Below are 21,397 nucleotides of genomic sequence, written 5' to 3'. Positions count from 1 at the left end.
AAGAGCAGCAAGCGCTCTTAGCCACTGAGCCATCTCTCCAGGCCATTTTAGATAACGTCTCATTATATATCACAAGCCGCTTGCAAAGCATAGAATGGCCTTGAACTCATGGCAGTCCTCCTGCTTCAGTCTTCCAAGGGCTGGGAGTACAAGTGAGCCTGGTGAGGGGTTTTTGGTTTTATTGTTTGTTTTTCTTTTTTGTTTTGTTTGTTTTTCTTTTTTTTTTAATATTTTTTTATTACGTATTTTCCTCAATTATATTTCCAATGCTATCCCAAAAGTCCCCCCCCTCCCCCCCCCCACTTCCCTACCCACCCATTCCCATTTTTTGGCCCTGGCGTTCCCCTGTACTGGGGCATATAAAGTTTGCGTGTCCAATGGCCCTCTCTTTCCAGTGATGGCCAACTAGGCCATCTTTTGATACATATGCAACTAGAGTCAATTGTTTGTTTTTCGAGACAGGGTTTCTCTGTATATATAGCCTTGGCTGTCCTGGAACTCACTCTGTAGACCTGGCTGGCCTCGAACTCAGAAACCCACCTGCCTCTGCCTCCCAAGTGCTGGGATTAAAGGCGTGCTCGAGCCACCACTGTCCAGCCATTCGTTTTGCTTTTGTGTTTTATGTTCTGTGTTTTGTGTTTTGAGACAGGGTATTATGTGGCTCAGCATGGCTTAGAACTTTCTGTGTAGCCTAGGATGATTTTAAACTCTGGATTCTCCTGTCTCCACCTTCAGAGTGCTGGGATCACAGATGTGTACCCAGCTAAATGGGACTATTTTTTTAAAGATTTTATTTGTGTGTGTGTGTGTGTGTGTGTGTGTGTGTGTGTTACCTGCATCTGTATATATGTCTATGCACCATACAAGTACAGTTCGGTGGAGGCCAGAAGAGGGTGAAGTCAGATGTCCTGAAACTGGAGTCATAGGTGCTTGTGAGCTGCCCAGTGGGGGGCTGGGAACCCCAAGGTCCTCTGGAAAAGCAGCCAGCGCTCTTAACTGCTGAGCCATTTCTCCAGCCCTCCCCACCACAGATAATTTACAGAAAGTAAAAACAAAACAAAACAAAACATAGGTGTAGCTTCTGGAGAGATCCCCTAACCTGGCCCTGCCTCTGGTGGGACCCGAGGAGATGAGCAATATCTGGGTGGGACCCTCACTAGTCTGTCGCTCTGCTCCATCCTGCCACAGCCGCGGTTGCCACCACAGCCACGGTCACCGCCATGGAGATCGTCTACGTGTACCTGAAGAAGCGCAGCGAGTTCGGGAAGCAATGCAACTTCTCAGATCGCCAGGCTGAGCTGAACATCGACATCTCACCCAACCCCGAGCTGGCCGCACTGTATGTGGAGCGGAACCCAGTAGACACAGGCATCCAGTGCTCCGCCAGTATGTCGGAACACGAGGTGGGTTCCTGCCCTGAAGGCTAAGCAGGGTGGCTTACCAGGAAACTAGGTAGAGTGGGCGAGAGCAGGTGCTGGAGGCGTGTGGGCCGAATCAACCCAAGACTCGCCCAGTGCCAGGATCAGGAGTAGACAACACCAGCTCTTCTTGGACCGAAGCAGATGTGTCCAACCTCTGTGTGTCCCACAGAATGCACAAGGCAACGTCCGAGCTCTGAGTTGCTATTGATGTGCATTCTCTGTGATGTTGATGGATGATTACTCAGTGTTAATATGCTATCATGTTGGTGGATTCTGGGCCTCATCAACTTCAGATATGGCTGAGGAGATCTGTGAATGTGGTCCCACACAATCCGGTGAATCTTCTTAATGCATTAGGAGAATTTTTTGTATGCGTGATTTTTTCTTTTTCTCTTCTTTTTAAATGTGTGGCCAAGTGGTCATGTATTCCAGCTTGGCCTTGAACTTGCCAAGAGAAGAGTGACCTTGAGGTTCTGCTCCTCCCACCTCCATCTCCCAAGTCTGTTTGTTTGTTTGTTTTTTTATTACATCTACTGTTTTCAGCTCTGTGTGTGTGTGTATGTGTGTTGACCATATGCCTACTGAATATGAACTTTGTAGATGATTGTGTTGGGTCATATTGCACTATCAAAAAGATTGGCCATACCTAGAACCAAAACGCTCCTCCCAAGGGCTCTGGGGCCTTTGAGATGTTACTGGAGTCAGTCTGGGCATTTGGGCCTTCTGAGAGAACTATCCAAACGGGCTTAAGAAAAAGCAAGTGTTATATACGCAATTCCCACTGGAATGGGTTGGGGTCCCAGGGACATGGAGTCCCCACGAGATAAAGGATCAACCGGTGTTTCTGTCAGGCACACTGAAAATCATGTGACATGGGCTAACCCATCTTACCATGCCCAGGAGCAACCGGTATCACTTGATTCAGCCAAAACACACCTTTCACAGTATCATGGGCATGAATGATCCTGATGAGCATGGCATAAAGAGCTGAATCGCTGTTGATTTCCTATCTCTGTAATGCTGAGGGACAGAACTTTAAGCGCTGTTGATATATCTCCCAGGATGGATGGGTGGACGCCTGGGCCTATTTAAGGTAAAGATGGAACTAGGTTTCCCATGACCACCACTGTCCCCTGTAAGGCTTCCCAGATAGTGCTGTTGGGAACTGGATAGGGCCTCTTCACTTTGTGGCTGTGGTCAGGGCACCCCTTCTTCAGTACCCCCGTAAGAGCTTAGAGTCCCAAGACCCAGGTTTGCAGAAATGGCTGAATGCTTAGCCCAGAGACAAATGTCTTCTCCCCTGTGCTTCTGTTTAGGCCAACACCGAGCGGTTCGAGATGGAGAGCTGTGGCGTTAATCATGTCGAGGGGGGCTGGCCTAAGGATGTGAACCCCCAGGAGCTGGAGCAGACCATCCGTTTCCGGAAGAAAGTGGAGAAGGACGAGAACTACATCAACGCCGTCATGCAGCTGGGCTCGGTTAGCCTCCCTCCAGCGCCCGCTGTCCCACGCCACTACCCCAGCTCGGACTGTACTCTGCAGGCTGTGTGCACCCCCGTGTAGGCTCCCGTAGCTCTCAGCCAGGGAGGGAGAGACTCACTGCTGACCATAGGGACCTATAGGCGAACGAATTTAAGCAGGAGTCTAAAATGCTTGGAAGAGGGCTGGCAAGATGGCTGTGCTGGTAAAGGCCCATGACCTCAAGGCTGGTCACTTGAAGTTCTAGAATCCTCATGATAGTAGGAGAGAGCTCACTCCTGTAAGTTGTCCTCTGACCTCCACACATGTGCAGTGGTGAACATGTCCCCCTCCCCCCATTAAACCCCAAGGCACACACACACAACAACAATATGAGAAGCCTCTTGGGTAAAAGGCACCCTAGAAGAGCCCTGCCAATCAGCCAGCAATGCTCCTTCATGCACTGAACTGAATTTCAATTCAGAGGCTACAAACTCAATCTTACATGCCTCCTGCTCCCAAAATGTTTGCAACTCACGCCATAAATCCAAGACAGACAGACACACCAACTTCACCAGATACCGTTAAGAGACACTGTCAGAGACAGGAACACTCCCATTTGCCCTGTAAGGAGGAAATTTCCTGTTGAAGGGATTAAAGAAGGCTCCCGGTGTAAGGGTCTGAGAATCCCTGAAAGAAGACCCCAGACTCCATAGTATGCGAAGAGAAAGAGCATTTATTCTGCAGGAACATCCAGCATGCGGGGTCAACCATCCAAGCAAAATGGTGACCATGAGGGAAGCAGGCCCCTTTTAAAGCCAGTTAGGGGTTCTCCAGTTGCGGTTGGGTCACCTTCCTCAGGATTGGTGGAGCTTATGGTATGAGATATTTGTACACTGTTGATTGGTTTGTACGATGAGGGAGAGAGGGTTACTTTATAGGGACTTTTTTTTTTAATCTGTTGTAAGCTCCTGGCCAGATGTCGGGGCAGTTGCTGATTGGCTGCCCCCTTTTACTGTGGTTTTCCCAAGAAGCCTGGGCTGTCCCTCTGTGGAACTGAAGCATAGGGATAGCATGGAGGCCTGTTCTAATGTGCAGTGAGTTCGATCCTCTCACTGGAAGAGTGTTGGGCTTGGGCCAGACCTTGCTAAACATCAGAGATGACACAGACGGGGTGGGGGTGGGACAGCTCTCTTCACGGCTAAGGTTTTGTGGCTCGGCGTCTCCTCAGATCATGGAGCACTGCATCAAGCAGAACAACGCCATCGACATCTACGAGGAATACTTTGATGACGAGGAGGCCGTGGAGGTGACTGAAGAGGCCCCTTCAGCCAAGACCATCAATGTCTTCAGGTATCACTAGAGAGAGGTGGCAGGTCCCCTAGACTGGAGTGACAGGTAACCTGCCAGGGGAGGATGCTGGGAACTCCTCTACAGGAATCTGATACCCTCTTCTGGCCTACATAGGCACCAGGCATGCATGTGAACCCCCACCCCCGTACATACATACATGCATACATATATACACGCAGGCAACACACTCATACACATAAATAATCAAGCAAACAAACAAACCTCTTCAAAATTAATTGACTTTACGGGCTGGTGAGATGACTCAGTGGTTAAGAACACTGGCTGCTCTCCCAGAGGTCCTGAATTCAATTCCCAGAACCCATCTATAAATGGGTCTGATGCCCTCTTCTGGCATGCAGGTGTATATATACATACAGAGTACTACATGAAAAAAATACATCCATGAAAAATTATTTTTAAAAAATTGACTTTAGTTTTTCATATAGCTTTAGGCTTTCAGCAAAGTTGAGTAGAGAGAGCTGAGAGTTCTCAGATCCCTTGCTCCCTCCCTCCCACCCTGAGCACACAGGTCACACATCAGCACACATCAGGCCAGTGTGATATTTCACACACCTATGGTCCTAGAACTGTTAGGCTGATTCAGGAGGATTGAAAGTTCTAGGCCAGTCTGGGTTACTTAGTGAAACTTTGGAGAGAGAGAGAGAGAGAGAGAGAGAGAGAGAGAGAGAGAGAGAGAGAGAGAAATCAAACATGGTGGCACACACCTATAATCTTAATCTCAGCACTTGAGAAGCTGAGGCAGGCCAGATCAGGGGTTCAAGGCCATTCTTAGACTCAGATACATAAGTAGTTTGAGCTTCTAAGACCCTGTCTTTAAAAAGGAAAGACAGACAGACAGACAGACAGACAGACAGACAGACAGACAGACAAAGTGAGGTAGGAAGGAAGGAAGGAAGGAAGGAAGGAAGGAAGGAAGGAAGGAAGGAAGGAAGGAAGGAAGGAAGGAAGGGAAAGGAAGGAAGACATGCAGAGGCCATGGTTTCCACTAGAGGGCACCCTTGGGCCTCATAATCTGTGGATTTGGACCAACAACGCAGAGCCGGTTTTCACTGCCTTCTCTTTCCATTCTCCTGCCCTTCCAACTCCTGGTTCCCACTGGCCTTTTTATCATCACCACCTCCTACGATCCGCACAGTGCCATACACTCTGTAGTGCCCCCTTCCGTCTGGCTTCCTTCACTCACTCATGGGTTTGTGTCTTTGAATCATTTCTTCCCCTCCCTCCCCTCCTCCCTCTCCTCCCTCTCCTCCCTCCCTAATTCTCTTTCTTTCTGAGACAGGCTGTCCGGAAGTTCAGGCTGGCCTAGGCTCACTATGGAGCTAACACTAGTCCCGAGTTCCTGATCCTTCTGTCTCTACCTCCCAAGTGCTGGGATCACAGCCCTTGTTTTACATAGGGCTTGGGATCAAACTCAGGGCTTCATGCACGGAGGCAAAGAGTCTAGCAAGAGAACTACATCCCCATCCCTCCCTTTTGTTTGGATTGGGGTCAGGGCAATAGGGGTGTGACAGGAATTTTGAGCTCCTTTTGTGGAGTAGTAACGAGGGGGTTGGATGTTCACCTCTTCTGTGCTGACCGTCATGGACTCAGGCTCCCAGTCAAAACTTTCACCAGGTAAAAGTGTTTAAACCAGGCCAGCACGGTAGCGCATGCTCTTTGATCCCAGCTCTAGAGAAAGAGAGGCAGGCAGGTTTTTGTGAGTCCAAGTCCAGCCTGCTCTGCAGAGTGAGTTTCAGACTAGCCGGAGCTACACGATGAGACCCTTCTTTAAAAGGGGGAGGGGGTGACTGTTAAACTAAAGCTCTTCAGGGTGACATGAAGTAGTTTCAGCCAAATACACAGACACTGTCTCGGAGTAGCCTGAGTTGGCAGTGTGGATGTGTGCCCGACATGTACGTAGCCTTGGGTTCCATCCCAGTACCTTATGTGGTGGTGGTGGATGCCTATAATCTGGAGGCAGACGGATCAGAAGGCCAGCCTGGGGTACATGAGGCCTTGCCTCAAAATAAATAAATAAATAAATAAATAAAATAAAATAAAATTTAAAAAAAGTTATCTTATATATCTCACTCATTTGCCTCCTGGCTAATTCCTTGTACAGGCTAAGTCGAGTTAGAGACTGATTTTCTGTCTAAGGGAGTCTTGTCAACCTTGAGGTTTCTGTGGGGTTGGGGTTTGTTTTGTTTGTTTGAGACAGGGTCTCTATAGCCTAAGCTGGCCTCTGGAGTGGTGCTGCGGCACAGGCAGGAGCCCACTCCCACCCCCACTCCCCACTGTCCAGTTTCAACCTTGTAAAATCAATTTCTAAGTGAACGCAGTCACATAGACTGTATTTGGATTTTTTTTTTTTTGAAAAGGAATCTGATAAACACCAACTTGGGGGACCCTCCCCTCCATCCCCTGCTTTCCCCGCCTTTCCCCTCCAGGGACCCTCAGGAGATCAAGCGGACAGCTACACACCTCTCCTGGCACCCTGATGGCAACAGGAAGCTGGCAGTAGCCTATTCCTGCTTGAAGTTCCAGCGCGCACCCATGAGCATGAACTACGACTCCTACATCTGGGACCTGGGTGAGAAACGGGTGGTTCCACCCGCCAGAGAGGACTGAGGGAGGGCCAGGTCAGAGGCTAGCCAAACTTGGGGAGCTGAGTGTAGAAATAAGGGGTCAAAGACACCCTGTGGAGTGGGGCACCAGGGATAAGAGGAAAGCTCTTGTCTCTTCCCCATGTGGGAACAGGCAGGCACACCTCCACAGAGCCGAACCAGATCCAGAAAGTTCCTGTCCACTCTGTGTTTGCCTCCAACACTGGGGATAGACTCCACAGCCTTGTGAGTATGGTCACATCCCACATCCCAGCCCAACTCCAACATCTGAGGCATTGAGAGCAGGATGTTTGGGATCTCAGATCCATGGATCCCCACACTTGGAGGATTCCTACTTGACCATGAGAGGGCCCAAGCAGGGAAGAAACCATCCCACCTTTCCTGACACTTGCCTTGCATTCACGCAGACAGTGACAGGCCATTTTCTACAGGGAGCAATGGTAGGGACACTCGGTGTAGAGACACCACCACTCAGAACTGACAGTCTGCTCCTTTCTACAGCTCATTAAATTCTGACAGGAGGCTACCTTCACCCAGAGTGACTCCAGTTTCAGCCATGGTCCACAGACCTGATACTTCCACCTGGGTAGAAGAAATTGAGAGAGAATTAAAAAAAAAAAGATGATACTGCTTATGAGGAGGGCATGTGTGTTGTGGTGCACGTGTGGAGGTCAGGGGACAACTTTGTGGGGTCATTTCTCTTCTTCCACCTTTATGTGGGCTCTGAGGACTGAACTCAGGGTCACACGGGGCTTGGGCAGCAAGAGCTTTCACCTGTTGGGCCAGCAAGATGGCTCCAAGAACAGACTTTACGTAAAACCTCTGTGGGTCCACAGACTTGGATCTGGTGGAAGCAGGGAAGGAATCAAGAAAAGACAAACACAGTTGCACACCGAAAAGCAGAGGTGGGGCGGTCTGGGTGCTCTGCCGGAGAAATCTCAGTATCCTGGAAGCTCAGCAGGTTGTGTTTGAATTGAACTGGATACAGCTGAGCAAGGACACAGGGTTATCACTAATCTCTGTAGGAGTGATCTCTGCAGGGGAGCGGTCTTCAGACCACAGGTATCTGGTAGGCATTCTCTGCACAGTTAACACTCCCTCTCAGTCCACAGAGGATGGCTTTACCATTTCCCTCTGAGCCTCACCCCAAAATGTCTGCAGGGGATGTGGGGGTGGGGTGAGGCTTTGCCTGTTCCTCTAGGGCTCTGAGAATCTAGGGTCCTTGTCATGGATGCACCTATGTCAACAGCACACAAATACACATCCACTCAGGGCTTCACCACTCCCTCTACACCTTAGGATCAAAATTTCACTTCACACAGAACCTGGGGAATGGTCTAGAGCTGAAATTCAGTATGTGAGTACGTATTCCAATCTCGATCTCCTCCGCCCCCCCAATAAAACCACTAGCCAAGATTCAGGCACAAGAGGCCAGAGGGAGGGGAAGGACCCTCTGCCGTTTCTCTCATTCTTTGCTTAATGAACTGGAACTGACTGACCCTCTTCATTCTAGAAAACCCCAACCGACCTGAGATTGCCCTGAAGCCGTCGTCTCCTCTTGTCACCCTGGAGTACAACCCCAAGGATTCCCACGTGCTCCTAGGGGGCTGCTACAATGGGCAGATAGGTAAGGAGGACCCCACGCCCCCCTACCCCCCGGCAGCAGCTGGGGACACTGCTGACCAGCCCACTCCATCAGGGCTAACTAAGCCTGGACTTAGCAGGCAGATGAACCGTTTAGGAAGCTAATCACTGCAGTCGCCTAGGAGTCAGGATTAATGCTGGTAGTTTGGGCTGGCCTCCAGTCATAATCACTGAGGTAAGTCTAACAACAGGAAACAAGAAAGTTCTAAAAATAACGCAGGCCGGGGGGCCGGTTCGGTGGGTAAGGGTGCCTGTCACCAAGCCTGATGACCTGAGTTGACCTGTGGGACCACCCACATAGTGGGCAGAGAGAACAGTCGTCCTCTGGCCCTCACATGTGTGACACATGCATGCGTGCAGCTACACAAGCACCCATGCATGATAAATAAATAAATGTAGAGTTTTTGTTTTTTGGTTTTTTTCTTTTTTTTTTTGCGATAGTTAGAATAAAGTCGAGCACCAGGGCCCGCGATAGACGAATGGGGGCCCGCTGTGGAGTCCCCGTCTTGGGAGAGGTGTCTGGACAAAGTATACGGGATGATTGTGTGTGTGTGTGTGTGTGTGTGTGTGTGTGTGTGTGTGTGATGGGTACTGGTGTGTGACCATGAATACCTGAATCAGAGGAATTGATTGTGGGTGATGCTGGGTTTGCACACAACGCAGTTGGGAAGTGTCGCCTCTTGTGTGCCCATTGCTGTGCCATGCACATGCAATGTCTGAGAGGAGGGACTTCAGGGAGCACTCCATCACGGTGGGGAAAGCACGGCAGCTGGAGGGAGTTGGTCCCTGGTGGGGGAAAGAGCTTCTCAAGCCAGGCGCGCCAGGAAGCAGAGGGTTCAGGCAGAAAGTAAGGCTGCCCCCCCCCCCCAGCAGCATACTCAGGAGAGGGTCTCCTGGCTCTCCCTTTGTCTATGAGAGTACACAGTCAACAGGTCCAGCTGGAATAATCCTTTTGTAAGGGGGCACATCTTAATTCCCCACGATGGCTAAGAGGATGCAATGGGCTGGGTTACACACAACGGGCAGGATGTGTGTGTGTGTGTGTGTATGTGTGTGTGTATATGTGTGTGTATGTGTGTGTTGTGTATGTATGTGTGTATGTGTGTGTGTGCATGTGTGTGTATGTGTGTGTACATATATGTGTGTGTATATGTGTGTGCATGTGTGTGTATGTGTGTGTGTATGTGTGTGTGCATGTGTGCGTGTGTGTGTGTGTATGTGTGTGTGTAGCCCAGACTGCTGCTGCTTCTGCTGCTTCTGCCTCTCATATGCTGGGCTTGCTTTCCACATCCAGCTTTTATTTTTGTTTGAGACAGGGTCTCACTCTGCAGCTCTTGCTGACCTGGAACTTGCTATATAAACCAGGCTGAGATCTCACTGCTTCTGCCTCCTGAGTGCTGAGATTAAAAGCATGTGCCACCCCATTCCTACCTCTTTTTTTTTTTTAAAGTTATTTGTATTTTTATTTTAGCATTTTATTTTGTGATGTAGGGTCTCCATACAGGACTTGAACACACGGTGTAGCCTAGGCTGATCTCAAACTTGCATTAATCCTCCTGTCTCAGCTTCCGAGCTCTGGGATTATAAGTCTGAGCCACTGTGCTCAGCTTTGCTTTGGGTTTAATTACTCTAGTTTTTCTGATTTACTTTTGTCTTAGCTTTTGTTACTTGATTATGTGTAAGTGTGGGTATGTGTACCTGGTGTGGGTATGTGTAACGGCCAGAATCAGACAGTTTGTGAGCCTCCCAATCAACTTACATGCTGGGAAAACCAACTCAGGTCAGTGTACACTAATAACCACTAGGCCACCTCTCCAGCCTTCTAATATGTATGTATGTATGTATGTATGTATGTATGTATGTATGTATGTATTAGGACATCAGATCTCATTACAGATGGTTGTGAGCCATCATGCGGTTGCTGGGATTTGAACTCAGGACCTTTGGAAGAACAGTCGGTGCTCTTAACCGCTGAGCCATCTCACCAGCCCTATATTTTTGTCTTAAAGACTGGGTCTTACTTTACAGCCCAGGCTGTCCTTAAACTCTCGATTCCCTGAGGAAAAGGCCTTCTCTCTCTCTCTCTCTCTCTCTCTCTCTCTCTCTCTCTCTCTCTCTCTCTTAGACTTAACACCTCCCCGGGGAGCAGCCGGGCTATGTCACAACTGGGGGCCCCATAAATTTCCCTGCCATATTATTCATTGTCTGAGCCATAAAGACTGCAGCGAAGCTAATGCCATGACTTATTCAGTAGCCCTCCTCACTCATTATTCATGAGCCCTGTCAGTGGCTTTTCAAACTGGCTCAGAACAGCTCAGCTCAGGGACCCTGTGACCATAGGACATCTGTGATCACAGGAACCACCTGGAGTGCTGCTTTGCAGAGAAATGACTCAGATAAACACATCTGTGGACCCGGCCTGGCCAGGAGTAAAGGTCCCCTGCTTAGGGACTACTAGGTCAAAACTTAGGAGCAAGTAAGTACGTTGGGTGGTTTATAAAGCCGTCTTTCCTGGAAATGGCTCTGTGGCCCTCCGGATGATGTGAAAGCCAGATACCTCGGGACAGGAAACAGGCAGGCTTTACCCCTCTGTTGGCAAAGCACAAAGACGGGTCACAGTAGAGACTTAAATGTGCCCGTGAGTTTTTCTTTTTAAAATTTTCTTTTAGTTACATGTGTGTGTGTGTGTGTGTGTGTGTGTGTGTGTGTGTAGGGATATGCGTGAGGAAGCTAGAAAATGCCAACAGATCCCTTGTAGCTGGATAGATGTAGGCATTGCGAGCTGTCCACTCTGGAGGCTGAGAACCAAACTCCGACACTCTGCTAGAGTGGCAAGCGCTCTTAACCACGGGGCCACCTTCCAGCCCCCCTCTTTACTCTATCATTTAAAATGTCATACAGGTGGTTTGTCTGTGTGTGGGTATCTTTAGCAGCTGGAGTTACAGGGAGCTCCGAGCCACCCAGGGTGGGTGCTGGGAACAGAACTCTAGCCCTCTGAAGGGTAGCGAGGGTTCTGAACCGATACGCCATCTCTCCCACCCTCTTTTTTATTTTTAATTCACATTTTTAAAATGTATTGTATGGGAGGGGATACACACACACACACACACACACATACACATAGCACAGCGAGCACATAGAGGTCAGAGGACAACTTGAAGGAGGAGTTGGTTCTTTATTACCAAGTGGATCTCAGGGGTTAAACTCAGGTTGTCAGGCTGTGAGAGGCACCCTTACCTGATGAGCCGTCTCACTGGCTCTCTTTTTATTAGCATTGCTATTCTAATTGTAGACGTATTTATCTTATTCTGTGCATGAGCATACCCGCGTGTATGTGTGCACCACATTATGTGTGTCTAGTTAAAGGTACGGGGTCCGTGGGAAGTGGACTGACAGATGGTTGGGAGCTACTAGGTAGGTTTCAGGAATCAAACCCAGGTCGTCTGGCTAGATGACACGAAGCGTAACCCACTGAGTTACCTTTCCAGCTGCCCCACCGGGAGTTGCTTACAGCAGCATGCTCATACAGCAGGGAGAGCTGCCCGTGCGTGCGTGACCTTACCTTGGAGGACCTGGGCCTGTGATTCCCCTGCCTTGGATCCTGGCCTCACCCCTTTTGCTTGGCTAGCTCTGCCTTCAACCTTAGTTCCCAGCCACTTTCCCTTCAGACCTTCCCCGACCAGAGCAGCCTCTCCACCTCCTGCCCTCACTCCTGCCTCTCCCGGTACTGAGCCTGGGCCCACGCGCTTCACCAGGGGGTGGGGTGTTGCTGGGCATGGTGGAGCACGTGGAGCCTGCAGCCCAGGAGTCTTTGCAGTAGATTGTATGGTAGAAAATATAGGGTGGTTTGAACGTAGCCCTGATTCTAAAAATCCGGATGATTTCCTAACTTGGAAGCGTTGTCCCCTCCAACTCGACTCCTTTTCCAGACAACAAACAGTGCCTCCTTCATAGACACATGAGCAACGACCCCCAAACACAGCTCTCATCTCAAAGGGAAATGAGAGACAGCTGATTCTAGAGTCAAATATGGATGTCCAGGATCCAGAAGCACGGACAGTTTACCCCAGACACTAAGTTCCAACCTGAAAACAGTTTCACAAAGTTCTTAGAGTAGCACAAGAGAAAAACCACTCACCAAGGGCCTTTCAGGTAGCAAGGTGGAGCCATAAATGTAGCACAAGTCTTTAAACCCAGCACCTTGGAGGTGGAGGCCGGAGAGTTAGTAGTTCAAGGCCATCCTTTGCTATAAAGCAAGTTGGAGGCTAGCCTGGGCTACATGAGACCCTGTCTCAAGAATCCAAAACAAATCAAATGAATGCCCACCCACCTCCCATGGCCAAATATTGGTGGTAAGAATAACAGGCAGGTAGGTTAGAACATTTGAGAACTAGTCTCAGGTCTCACACGTGTTATCTGATGACTCTCTTCTTGTTTCCTATTTTTGTGTATTTTGAGACAGGGTCTCACTATGTAGCCCTGGCTGGCCTGGAACTCACTATGTAGACCAGGCTAGCCTCCAACTCAGGGTGTCAACTCTCCCCAGTCACAAACCTTTAATACAGGTTTGATCGGTTTGCGTTTCTGGGACCTTGAGTTCACAGCCTCGTTTTCTCCCATCAGCCTGCTGGGATACCCGGAAGGGCAGCCTGGTGGCAGAGCTGTCCACCATCGAGTTCAGCCACCGAGACCCAGTGTATGGCACCATCTGGCTGCAGTCAAAGACAGGCACCGAGTGCTTCTCAGCGTCCACGGATGGGCAGGTACCATCCGGCAGACCCTGGAAAGGAGGGGAGGGGAGGGGAGGGGAGGGGAGGGGAGGGGAGGGGAGGGGAGGGGAGGGGAGGGGAGGGGAGGGGAGGGGAGGGGAGGGGAGGGGAGGGGAGGGGAGGGGAGGGGAGGGGAGGGGAGGGGAGGGGAGGGGAGGGGAGGGGAGGAGAGAGCCCGTCCAGAGACCAGTGCCTTATGCTCTGCCTTCCAGTACTTACTGTATTGTATTGTGCAGTGCTGGAGCTGGAACCCAGGGCTTCATGCATGGGGGGCAAGGGTTCTACCACTGAGCTATACCTCCAGCCCCCTCTTTCTTGTTTTTTTGTTTTTGTTTTTGTTTTTGTTTTTGTTTTTGTTTTTGAGACAAGGTTTCTCTGTGTAGTCCTGGCTGTCCTGGAACTCACTGTGTAGACCAGGCTGGCCTGGAACTCAGAAATCTGCTTGCCTCTGCCTCTCAAGTGCTGGGATTAAAGGCGTTTGCCACCATCTCCTGGTGGCCCCCTCTTTCTTAAACAACAACAAAAAAAAAAAGGAAGGAAGAAAAGAAAGAAAGAAAGAAAGAAAGAAAGAAAAGAAAAGAAAAGAAAAGAAAAGAAAAGAAAAGAAAAGAAAAGAAAAGAAAAGAAAGAAAGAAAGAAAGAAAGAAAGAAAGAAAGAAAGAAAGAAAGTCAGGGTATTCACAGTCTCAATCGCCCTTCCCTGCCAGGTCATGTGGTGGGACATCCGCAAGATCAGCGAGCCCACCGAAGTTGTCATTATGGACATTTCCAGAAAGGAGCAGCTGGAGAACGCCCTGGGCGCCATCTCCTTGGAGTTCGAGTCTACCTTGGTGGGTGTTTTTTGTTCTCCCTTCCTCAACCTCGCTTGAGGACAGCAGGCATGGGACCGCGTCGGGCAACCTTACTCCTTGTGAAGGCTTTACCGCGATCTTCCAGCAGGGGTCAGCAGAGCACCTCCAGGAAGGCTGCCGTTGACACCAGTTTGAGGCCCGCCTTTCTGAGCAGAGGGGAGCTTTAAAACCAGAGAAGCCCAGTTTTAGGAGAAGATCCTGTCCAGAACCAAAGTCCTCACTGCTTTGGCTTCATTTGGGGCCCTAGGCTGGTCACTTCTCTTCCTCGGGGTGTGTGTGTGTGTGTGTGTGTGTGTGTGTGTGTGTGTGTGTGAATAAATGGGAATTGAGGAAGGAATGAAGAACAGAGGAGCCAGGTGGAAAAGCGGAGCACAGACCCCATTAGAACCAAGTCTCAACAGACAGGGAATGATAAAGAAACTCCCAAAGCCAGGAATGCAGATGCAGGCCTGTAATCCCAGCACATCTGAGCTGGAGGCAGGAAGATCAGGAGTTCAAAGTCATATGTAACAAGTTTGAGGTCCTGTTTTGTTTGTTTGTTTTTTTTTAAAGTCAAAACAAACAACAAAACAGAAAACAAAAAGCCAGAGAGAGCCTTTGCATTTGTACACAAATTTGACCTGAGTTTAATTCCTGGATCGGGCTATGGAAGGAAACTGACTTCGGGAAATTGTCCTCTGACCTCTACTTATATATAGTGTGTCATAGTATTCATGGACACACACACACACACACACACACACACACACACACACACACACACACACACACAGAGGGGGGATTATGATGATCGTGATGATGTTGATAATAAATAAAAATTTAATAACTCAAAATTGAAGCCAGAAGCAGAAAAATCACTGAAAATTCAAAACCGGCTGAGATCACAGAGAATTCCAGGCCAGCCAGCAGTACATAGCAAGACCATGTCTCAAACATAAAAAACCAAAGACCTATAAAAATAAAATAAGCTTAGAGTTTATCAGAGCAGTCTCAAGAGTGCATCAGAAGCAGAAAACGGACACTCTCCCCAAATCATGGCAAGAAAATCTCTTTGCAGATGGGTGGTGGCTTAGGCTGGTTCCTCCTCTAAATAACTGAGGCTCAAGCTTGGTGGCCCCACTCCTATGTCCTTGGCGGTGTCACTTATTTGGCTCACGGTCACATCATTCGTAGGACCTGGGGAGGCTTTGCCCTCACACCTGCCCCCAGCTTCCCCAGCCACAGGCCAGAGTTCACATGCAGGAATGATGAGTGGGAAGGGAGCCACTCACCCTGAACTCGGCCTATCTGGGGGCGTTCAAGAAGACATTGTGCCCTGATGCTGTGATTTCTAGGCCACGTGCTAAATGTAATGTCTCCTTTTCTCCACAACGGTCTGTGAGTACACAACAGTCCGTGAGTACACAACGGTCCCTGAGTACACAGCCTTTGCCAGATGTCGGCAGCTGCCATGCTCCTGTTAGGCTGGGGTTTTGTCCCCACCTCCCCACAAACAAGAAGAGTCTTGGTGACAGTAAGCCAAGGGCCCTGGCACGTGGCAAAGCTGGGACTTGAGCCCCAAGCTCTGATTCTGTGTCTACCCCATATGTCTGAGGCAAGCAGGCAGGGGGCTCTTCCCGGACCATTTATAGGTACACCGTGGCTGGCCTAATGGCTTGCTTCTCAGGTCCCCCCAAATTTGGTCTTTTTACTTCATACCCAACCTTAGTAGCTCAGTTTGTATTCTCTCTCTCTCTCTCTCTCTCTCTCTCTCTCTCTCTCTCTCTCCTCTTTCCTCTGTCTCTGTCTCTGTCTCTGTCTCTGTCTTTCTCTGTCTCTGTGTGATTCTCTCTTGTTACTGAATGCTGAACCTGGGGTCAACCTTTCAACACTAAGACACATCTCTAGGCTATAAATGTTTGAAAGCTCATAAAATTATCACCTACTCCCTTAACCATCATTATTCATTGATTTTAAAGATCTCTCTCTCTCTCTCTCTCTCGTGTGTGTGTGTGTGTGTGTGTGTGTGTGTGTGTGTGTATTCTGCCTGCATTTGTGTGTGCCACATGGCAATCCTGGTACCTGGAGAGATCAGAAGAGAGCACCCAGGAACTAGAGTTACAGATGTTTGTGAGTCACCATGTAGATATCACGAGTCAAACCTGGCTCCTTGGCCAGAGCAACAAGTGCCATCTCTATAGGCCTGCCAAACTGTTTGTTTGTTTGTTTGCTTGTTTAAGACAGGGTTTCTCTGTGTAGCCCTGGATATCCTGGAGCTTGCTCTGTAGACCAGGCTGGCCTCAAACTCAGAGATCCAACTTGCTTCTGTCTCCCAAGTGCTGGGACTAAAGGTGTGCGCCGCCACCACCCAGCTTCCCTCTTAACTTTTTATTCTGGACAAGTCCTTTGTATCCCAGGCTGGCCTTGAATTTACTATTTTACCCAAAACAACCTCGATTTTTTAAAAATTACATTTTACATATTTATTTTTGATGTGTGTGGTTGGAGACATGCTTGTCAAAGGACAACTTGTCAGTTCTCTCCTTCCTCTGTGGGAGTCTTCGGGATTGATCTCAGGCTGTCAAGCTTGACAGTTAGGGCCTTTACCCACTGAGCCACCTCCTAGACCCATGACCTTGAACTTCTGATCCCCCTGCCCCCACCATTTTTTGCGTGCCAGGTCACAGGTGTGCGCCACCGAGTCTGGGCTAACCACTTTGAAGGGCCAGTTCCACAGTGCCCTGCCCACTCGTAGCATTCTGTAGCTATCCCCACCACCTGGCTCTGGAATTTCCCCATCTTTCAAAGCTCTTTATTAAGACATGACATTTTATTTACCTTCTGGACAGAATAGAAAGAGCCTGGGAGGGAAGGAGCCCTGCCTCCCGTGTTACTGGCGAATATAATTTTACTTCCTCATAGCTGTGTGGGTTCTGCTGACTCGTGCTTTGACACGGTTCTTCCTCAAAGGATTCTGGTCATTCTTATGATTTCCAGAAAAGCTGGGCTTGGTGGTTTATGCCTTAATCCCAGCACTTCAGGCAGAGGCAAGCCTGTGAGTTGAAGGCTAGCCTGGTCTACAGAGCAAGTCTACAGGGCAGCCAAGGCTACATAGTGAGACCCTGTATCAAAAAGTAACCAAACCAAACCAAACCAACCAGCCAACCAACCAACCAACCAAACAAACAAAACCCCATCAAACCCCTTTGTCTAGCCCTCATTGTAACTGATTTTTCAAATGTTCAAAATGAACCTTAGGATCTCCTCCTCAAAAACTAGTTCTCTTGCCAAAACAAATATTATTCAAATTGAAACACTGTACCTATGAGAAAAACAGGTCGGTGTCTTTCTCCCTGAGATCTTAGCAATTCTCATCATTCTCTCTAACTCTATGACCTTGCCTCCTCCAGGGACCTGTAAGGAGAAGGGTCATAGAGCAATCGTCTTCCTTCCTTCCTTCCTTCCTTCCTTCCTTCCTTCCTTCCTTCCTTCCTTCCTTCCTTCCTTCCTTCCTTCCTTCCCTCCCTCCCTCCCTCCCTCCCTCCCTCCCTTCCTCCCTGTTTCCCTTCTCTCTCTCTCCCTCTCCCTCTTCCCCCCTTCTCTCTCTTCCTTTTTGAAACAGGTCTCAGATAGCCTGGGGTGTCCTCAAACTCGCTAAGTATTCAAGGGTAACCTTGAACTTCTAATCCTGCCTCCCCTTCCCCTCCTGACAACAGAATTTCAGCAATGCACGGCCATGCCTGTTTGTGTAGGGTTTGAACCCCAGTTTCCATGTCTACTAGACAAGCACCCTACCAACTGAGCTGAGGTCCTGCCCCTTCCTTTATTTTGTTTTCACACTCTTATTTCTTTTTATAATTTATCTTTGTGTGTGCATATGTGTGTGTGCATATGTACATGTGCATGAGCATGCATGTGTAGTGTACATGTGTATGTGTGTGCATGCACACAAGCATGCATGAGTGTGTGCTGTACTCTATGTATGTGTGCATGTGTGTATATGTGTGTGCCTGCAGGTGCAAGCATGCATGTGGTGTGTGTGTGTGTGTGTGTGTGTGTGTGATGAACCTGTGGAAGGCTCAGAGAGAACCTAGCGTACAGAAGCTGGCTCTCTCCTTCCTCCTGGGTTCTGGGTACCAAGCTTAGGTTGTCAGTTTTGGTAGCAAGTGCTGTTGAGTCAGGTCTCCGGCCTTGCCACAGATGCTCACAGGAAGGTTTCCAAGCTAGGCGGCAGGAGGAAGCACAACTGTAGTTCCCAGACCTGGAGGAGACAACTTGTGTCACTGGCCACCAGGTGGCTTCCTGAGTTCTGGCTGACCACCTGTTCTAAATTCACAGTGACAGCTTGAGTCAATTTCATTCTCCTGCCGGATATAGTTTCTGCACACTCAGGGAAACACTGTGTCCACTCTGGGCCTTGTTTATTCAATGTATAAACAAATATTTAAAATCCTTATGACAGCATTACCGGGGCTAGAGTGGTGGCTCAGTGTTTAAAGCACTTGCTATCCTTTAACTCCGGTGCTGTGGGAGAATGGAGACAAGAGGAGGATTGGGGCTTGCTGGCCGCCAGCCTATCAGAAAAGCAAGAATCCAAGTTCAGTGAGAGACCCCGTTTCAAAGGATAGCGGGAGACACCCAGTTTCTTCTAACTTCTGCGCACAAATGCACGCACACACGCACACACACAAACACACACCGCATACACACACATGAACACACACAAATTACATATACACACTGCCTACACACACTATACATACACCGCATGCACACATATGGACACACACACAAACAAACACTGTACATATAAACTGTATACACACACATGGACACACCAAACACATACATACACATACACATGGACACACACACACACACTGCACACACACATGGGCATACGCCCAAACACACACTGTTCACACAAACTGTGTACACACACTGCACACACACATACTACACATACACACACACACACACACACACACACACACACTGTACATATAAACTGCACACACACACATGGACACACCAAACACACACACATAGACACAGACACTGCATAGTATATATAGTAACACCTGTAGTAGGGTCCCCTGATGATCCTCTAGGGACCAGGAAAGCCAAGGATACCTTTATAAAGTGTGCCGGCCTCAAGAAAATTCCCAATGAGGCTGTGGAGTGGGATAGGACTCAGCCTGGACACAGCTGAAACAGAGGTTCCCAGGCAGCCTGCTGGTCACGTGGGTCCAGCCTAGAGATGATAGCCCATGGACCTTCTTCTTCTTCCTCTCCACAGCCAACCAAGTTCATGGTGGGCACCGAACAGGGCATCGTCATCTCCTGCAACCGCAAGGCCAAGACGCAAGCAGAGAAGATTGTTTGCACCTTTTATGGCCACCACGGCCCCATCTATGCCCTCCAGAGAAACCCCTTCTACCCAAAGAACTTTCTGACTGTTGGCGACTGGACAGCCCGCATCTGGTCTGAGGACAGTCGGGAGTCATCGATCATGTGGACCAAGTAAGGGGAGGGTTGCAGAGGAGCAGAATGTATGCAGGGGCCCACATCAGAGGTGGACGTGGTGGGGGCTGCCAGATGCTTTCCACTCAGCCCCAGGTGGGCATCTGGCTGTGTGAAACCACTGACCCCACACAGCAGGGGGTGGACAAGGGGCAGCCCCGATACCAGGTTCTCAGTCTCCAGCGTCCCATGCTGGATACGGCAGAGGAGCATATATTCCAGGGGGCATAATATTTCACCTACTTTTGACCAACCTTGAGAGATAAATCTACCTCTCTCTCAGACAGGGTTTCTCTTTGTAGCCCTGGCTAGGCTCGAACTCAATCTATAGACTAGGCTGGCCTCGAACTCTCAGCAATCCGCTTGCCTCTGCCTTCCAAGTGCTGGGATTAGAGGCAGGCATCACCCTACCAAATAATTATTTATTATTTTATATAAGTACACTGTATCTGCCTTCAGACACACCAGAAGAAGGCATCAGATCTCATTATGGATGGTTGTGAACCACCATGTGGGTGCTGGGATTTGATCTCAGGACCCCTGGAAGAACAGTCAGTGCTCTTAACCACTGAGCCATCTCTCCAGCCCCAAGGGATGACTTTTTGTTTGGGCTGGTAAGATGCCTCACTGGGAGAAGGCACTTGCTGCCTGGTGAGACAATCTGTGTTTGATCCCCAGAACTCTCTTGGGAGAAGGAGAGGACTGACACCTCCAAGTTAGCCTCTGACCTGGTCCACATGTGTGCTGTGGCATGCACGCACCCCCCCCCCCACAACACACACACACAAAAATGCATTTTAAAAATTATTAAACCAAGTTGTCCACCAAACCAATCTTTGGAAATCCAAATGAAGGCCAGGAGGAATTATAGCAAACGTCCATCTCAGAAAAAAAAGAAAGAAAGAAAGAAAGAAAGAAAGAAAGAAAGAAAGAAAGAAAGAAAGAAAGAAAGAAAAGAAAGAAAGAGGGAGAGAGAGAGAGAGAGAGAAAGAAAGAAAGAAAGAAAGAAAGAAAGAAAGAAAGAAAGAAAGAAAGAAAGAAAGAAAGAAAGAAAAGAAAGAATCTCTGGGCACATCCTTCCTGGGACCCCACAGTGGATCCCAGTTCCATCAGGTCTGACACTTCGAGAAATACCAATGCCCAGCCCATGGGGAGAGCCACACCCTCAGATCCCTGTTAAGCTCAGCCTGGAAACCATCAGTGAGTGAGGCTAACTAGCAGACTAGCAGTCAGACCCAAGAAAGCTTCCTGTCCTGAAAGATTCAGAGACCTTGCCCCCTAGGAGAGCCTCGGTGAGAAGAGCCGTGGTGGGCCCCCAAGCCTTCTCCCTCCACCCCAGGATCCCTGATTCACCACCCTGGCTCCTACAGGTACCACATGGCTTACCTCTCCGATGGAGCCTGGAGTCCTGTGAGACCAGCCGTTTTCTTCACCACCAAGATGGATGGGACCCTGGACATCTGGGACTTGGTGTTCAAGCAGTGTGACCCTGCCCTCAGCCTAAAGGTCATATGTGTGGTCCCCCCACCCCACCCATACACCCTGGCCCTTGTGATCTGGGGTCCTTCCTGGATGGGCCCAGGTGTGTGTGTGTGTGTGTGTGTGTGTGTGTGTGTGTGTGACTGCTGCTCTTGGCTCTTAATATATGCACCTGAATGGGGCCTCTCTGAATAGGCCTCTCTGCGTTTCTAGCAAGCTGTGCTCTGGCCTCGGGAACATGGGTTTCTGTAGGAGCGAGGGACCTGGGGACCTGCAGCTGTGATGACTATAAGAATC

The 21,397-nt window shown here is 49.2% G+C and overlaps 1 protein-coding gene across 3 annotated transcripts in view; it reads left to right on the top strand.

Annotated features, from left to right (window-relative positions):
* Dnai2 (dynein axonemal intermediate chain 2) overlaps positions 1–21,397 on the top strand; it is a 33,332-nt gene that overhangs the window by 4,776 nt on the left and 7,159 nt on the right. For 2 of the 3 annotated variants that reach the window (XM_021176625.3, XM_085829436.1), the window contains 9 exons: positions 1,189–1,403; positions 2,738–2,899; positions 4,110–4,231; positions 6,679–6,821; positions 8,369–8,482; positions 13,123–13,262; positions 13,976–14,098; positions 19,398–19,621; positions 20,992–21,127. In XM_021176625.3, coding sequence (XP_021032284.1) covers positions 1,221–1,403; positions 2,738–2,899; positions 4,110–4,231; positions 6,679–6,821; positions 8,369–8,482; positions 13,123–13,262; positions 13,976–14,098; positions 19,398–19,621; positions 20,992–21,127 — 1,347 coding nt within the window. In that variant the 5' untranslated portion in view covers positions 1,189–1,220. The remainder of the gene's footprint in view (positions 1–1,188; positions 1,404–2,737; positions 2,900–4,109; positions 4,232–6,678; positions 6,822–8,368; positions 8,483–13,122; positions 13,263–13,975; positions 14,099–19,397; positions 19,622–20,991; positions 21,128–21,397) is intronic. The other variant, XM_021176626.2, reaches the window with a different exon arrangement.

This window comes from Mus caroli, unplaced genomic scaffold, assembly GCF_978045245.1.
Source record: "Mus caroli unplaced genomic scaffold, Mus_caroli_1 scaffold_13, whole genome shotgun sequence".
NCBI classification, from domain to species: Eukaryota; Metazoa; Chordata; class Mammalia; order Rodentia; family Muridae; genus Mus; species Mus caroli.
Note: the sequence above shows the minus strand (reverse complement) of the source record. Positions and strands in the feature narration are given on the sequence as shown.